We start from the raw sequence: 3,847 nt of genomic DNA on the forward strand, positions 1-3,847 counted from the left end.
TTGTCTTGGCCATGGAAAGGTCCAGAAAAACATTGTCTTGGCCATGGAAAGGTCTAGAAAAACATTGTCTTGGCCATGGAAAGGTCCTGCTCAGCTGGTGAACTGAGTTGAGTTCATAGTGATGGTGCGACCTCTATTGATCTATATGGTCAGTTTAGTCTGTGTGGAGGGGGGTTAAAGATCGTTCAGAAAGCCCCTATCTCCATGCCCCAGGGCCGGTAGGGCTGCTTCCCCAGGCTGGCTTGGCTGGAGGGGGTGTGGACGGGGGGGCTGAGGGTGCCGGGGGACAGCAGGGGGAAGGCACTGAAGGGGAAGGGGAACGCCGACAGGGTGGAGAGGGAGGACAGAGAGAGGGGAGGGGAGAGCTTGGCGGTCACGGCGGCTGAGGAGGTCACGGTGAGGTTCAGTCCCGGGGGGAGGGGCTCAGAGAGGGGGGTGGCACCGCTAAGCCTGCTGGGAGCATGGCCATGGGGCGAGGAACGTGGCGCTCTCTCAATCGGAGAGGAGGATGAAGGAGTAGAAGAGGAGGATGACGGAGGGCTGTTGGAGGCGCTCCGTGGTAACTGTAACGTCGCCCCCTGCTGATGTTGATGGTGCTGCTGCCGGAGGAGGAGGTGGGCCAGGTGGGCGGAGGGGGGCGACCCGAAGGCCGAGCCCCAGGCCAGGTGCCCCAGCCCAGAGATGGAGAGGGCCTCTCTCTGGGACGTGTAGCTATTCAGGTGGGAGACCAGGCGGATCCTCAGGGGGTCAGCGCTGTCCAGCCCCTCGATGATGCTCAGGTAGCGGGCTGTCTCAGCCAGACACTCCCTGAAACCCAGACCTCGGTAGTCCGTGGCCAGAGCATGGGCATCAAAGTAACCTAGAAGGGAGAGGGAACAAGAACGGTTAATGAGGTGTTGTCAGCGAATAACACCAAACAAGTAGAGCAGATGTYTAAGGGAGTGTACAGAAGTCTACTAATAACAATCAATTGGCCCCAGGGTGTGTCAAGCCAGGGAGAGAGTTAAAGTAAGCCTGCCTGACCTGTTTTGACTATTGTAGACCTATTGGTGTGTTATTCAACATCTAAATAATGTATTAAAAGATTTWATGAGATGTGCATACAGTAGCTTGAGTTTCCAGAACAACTCAGTGAARTGAAAGATATTATCCATATCACTAACCTTATAGTCAATCAATATTATGGCACTTCAAAAACATGTTACCGTAATAATGAATATATTATGGTTATTTATTCTAGTATTTMAAATATATAATGYACCTTTTCCTCCAGCAGCATGAAGCATCTTCAGATGTTCCACCGTCATCTGCAGAATCTCTGCTTTCTCCAGTTTAGCTGACCCCTGCAGGATTGCAGAAWGCACATTAATTAAACAAATAAAACGGCATTGAATATCTTTAAATCATTGAATATATAAACTGGACATTTTTATTCGTTATTTTCTGAAAACGTGCGGAAAATGTATGCACTTGATTTTTCTCTACGAGTTCAAAGCACTATATGGTATCCTGTCCATGTTGATGGGGCGTTGGTTTTATGAAAGACCCGCGGATCGGATTTTACCTGCTTCTCAAACGCGCTCGGGACCAGTCTACGCAGCTCGGTGAGGCTGTTGTTGATTCTGTCGCGGCGCCGTTTTTCAATGATCTGTAAGAGAGATTGGAACATCTAGTCATTGCAGAAAGAGAACATTTAGCTAGTGTAAAAACGTGCGTATTACACACTTTTATGCACAAGAATTCCAATGAGATATTGGGGAAATGTAGGTTACTCACTCCTCGACGGCGCTTCCTCGCATTCACTTGAGTTTTTGTTGATGGAGACATCGGCCCAAGGGGTGAACTCACATTCCTGAAAGAAAAATACATACAATTATTATATTAATGTGTATTATTTTTCAGTGGTTCCCAACCTTTTTCAATTACTGTACCACCAAATACATTTTGCTTTGTCTGGAGTACCCCTGAAGTACCCCCTCGTGCATTTTAACAGTAAGCCTATGGTATCATGAGTCTTCAAGTACCCCCTGTTGATAGGCCAMGTACCCCCAGGGGTCCTAGTACCCCTTGTTGGGAACCACTTAGATAATGCCATGGAAATGACCAAATTGCGCAATTCAGTTTCTGCTTTTCACACGTCTTTTCTTAAACAGCACTAAAGCAAGGGGTAAAATACTTGGAACAGGATTCGGAACGTATAATAGTAACGCAGTAAAAACCCAAATTACCCAAATATTGGACACAAACGTACCCATTTTCATCGGCACTCTCCTTCTCAACCTCAATGTTCTCGTCCAGCTCGCTGTCCGATGAGCTAAAATCGTGATTCCTTTTCATTTTAATCCGCTGCTGTTTTTCCCTCGTTCAGAGTACAGTACAGTGTATATATATAAAGTCCACGTCTTCCAATTCCCCGACTCTCTGTGCGTCTGTCAGGTACACCTCGAGTCGATGCGTTTGAAGGACCAAGCCTTCCCACCGTATCATTTCTACACGCCTGCCACCCAGGAGGGGCGGGACATGGCACCATAACTTGCCAATTACGAGACAGCCATGAGTTTGAGTGACAGCACAGTTGCACGTAAACTCTATGGCCCAGACACACCCCGTTCTATGAATAAGTTTGACAGGGGTCCAATAGACTGTCGGTTCGTGACACACTCACCCCAGTGTCCGTCCGTCCATCCGCAAGCACTGTGGCTGTCTGTCCCGGCTGTGAGGAGTGGCTGGCCGGTTGTCAGCACGCGCTGGCCGTGGGAAAGTTTCTTAGCCCAAGGCTGATAACCAATCAGGGGCGACGCCGTCTCCGGCGTTTGGAATGAATGGGGCAATTGGTCGGGGCGACGGGCGGTCTAGAGGCTAGCGTGTGAACCTGTAATCCAATACTAACTCATCAAAAATAGAGCCAGTGTACATGAGCAAACTATGAAGTCTAATCCTACCCACCACGGAGCGGAAGGAGCGACGTAATGCGTAGTTAAGACGCTTTAGGGACCGGAGAGGATGGGGACTGTGCCACATAAAAGTTAAAACGCTTCTCCAGTGTGTCACCGCCACACCACATCCCCTATGGGTCCCAATAGTGACCACACTCCCAAATCAGTTGACAGACATTGTTGTGCGTTGGTATATCCCCTCTCATCGTGTGACAATCAGATATAACTCTTACTGTTGAAGTGTTTTTCGTGTCACACGCACTCATACTCACATGCCGTTCCTGTGCCGCTGGTGAGAGTTTTCTGTGAGGATCTTATTGTAGAGAAGGAAGCTCGGTTTATTGACCTGGTGTAAAAGAAGACAGGCAGGTCTGGAATCTCCCACTTGCAGACATCTTCAAAATCCTTCAAAAATATATTTGGAAAAGATTATGTCTACATGCAGCTACTTGTTGATTCATTCAGGTATTAGACATAGAAATCAGTTGAAAAATTAATCAAAAAATGTGTCTGAAAACATATGGTTTTATTTCCATGTTTGAATGCTTTCTATAACACTGCAATAAGAGGAACAATGGAGTGATGGTAATATGTTCTGCTGGTCTTGGCTGTTTCCCAGAGTGACAGCCTGACACGTTTCTCCACCTCCTGCCACTGTGACCTGACCACACAAAGATTATGATAAAAGGAGGAAATGTGAGAGGGTCATAGTGCCCTCTGGCCCCTGTCCATATAATCTTAGTCATTATGATCTGAAAGGTAAAACTGATCCTACTCTGAGACTCTCTATGAACTGTTGATCCTTATCTCTGTGAGTCACTGCACTAACCCCCAGGCAGCTGTACTAACCCCCAGGCAGCTGTACTAACCCCAGGCAGCTGTACTAACCCCAGGCGGCTGTACTAACCCCC

General features: G+C 48.0%; 1 protein-coding gene across 1 annotated transcript; it reads right to left on the reverse strand.

Moving 5' to 3' along the window:
• Window positions 1–89: 89 nt before the first annotated feature.
• Window positions 90–2,437, reverse strand: LOC112072800 (hairy/enhancer-of-split related with YRPW motif protein 1). The gene is made up of 5 exons (XM_024140188.2): window positions 2,252–2,437; window positions 1,777–1,852; window positions 1,565–1,648; window positions 1,262–1,343; window positions 90–859 (listed from the first exon to the last, which is right to left on the reverse strand). The coding sequence occupies exons 1-5, from the start codon at window positions 2,335–2,337 to the stop codon at window positions 186–188; spliced, it is 1,002 nt and encodes a 333-aa protein (XP_023995956.1). The 5' UTR covers window positions 2,338–2,437; the 3' UTR covers window positions 90–185.
• Between the last annotated feature and the right edge of the window lie 1,410 nt (window positions 2,438–3,847).

This window comes from Salvelinus sp. IW2-2015, unplaced genomic scaffold (genome assembly GCF_002910315.2).
Source record: "Salvelinus sp. IW2-2015 unplaced genomic scaffold, ASM291031v2 Un_scaffold2046, whole genome shotgun sequence".
In the NCBI taxonomy this organism is placed as follows: domain Eukaryota; kingdom Metazoa; phylum Chordata; class Actinopteri; order Salmoniformes; family Salmonidae; genus Salvelinus; species Salvelinus sp. IW2-2015.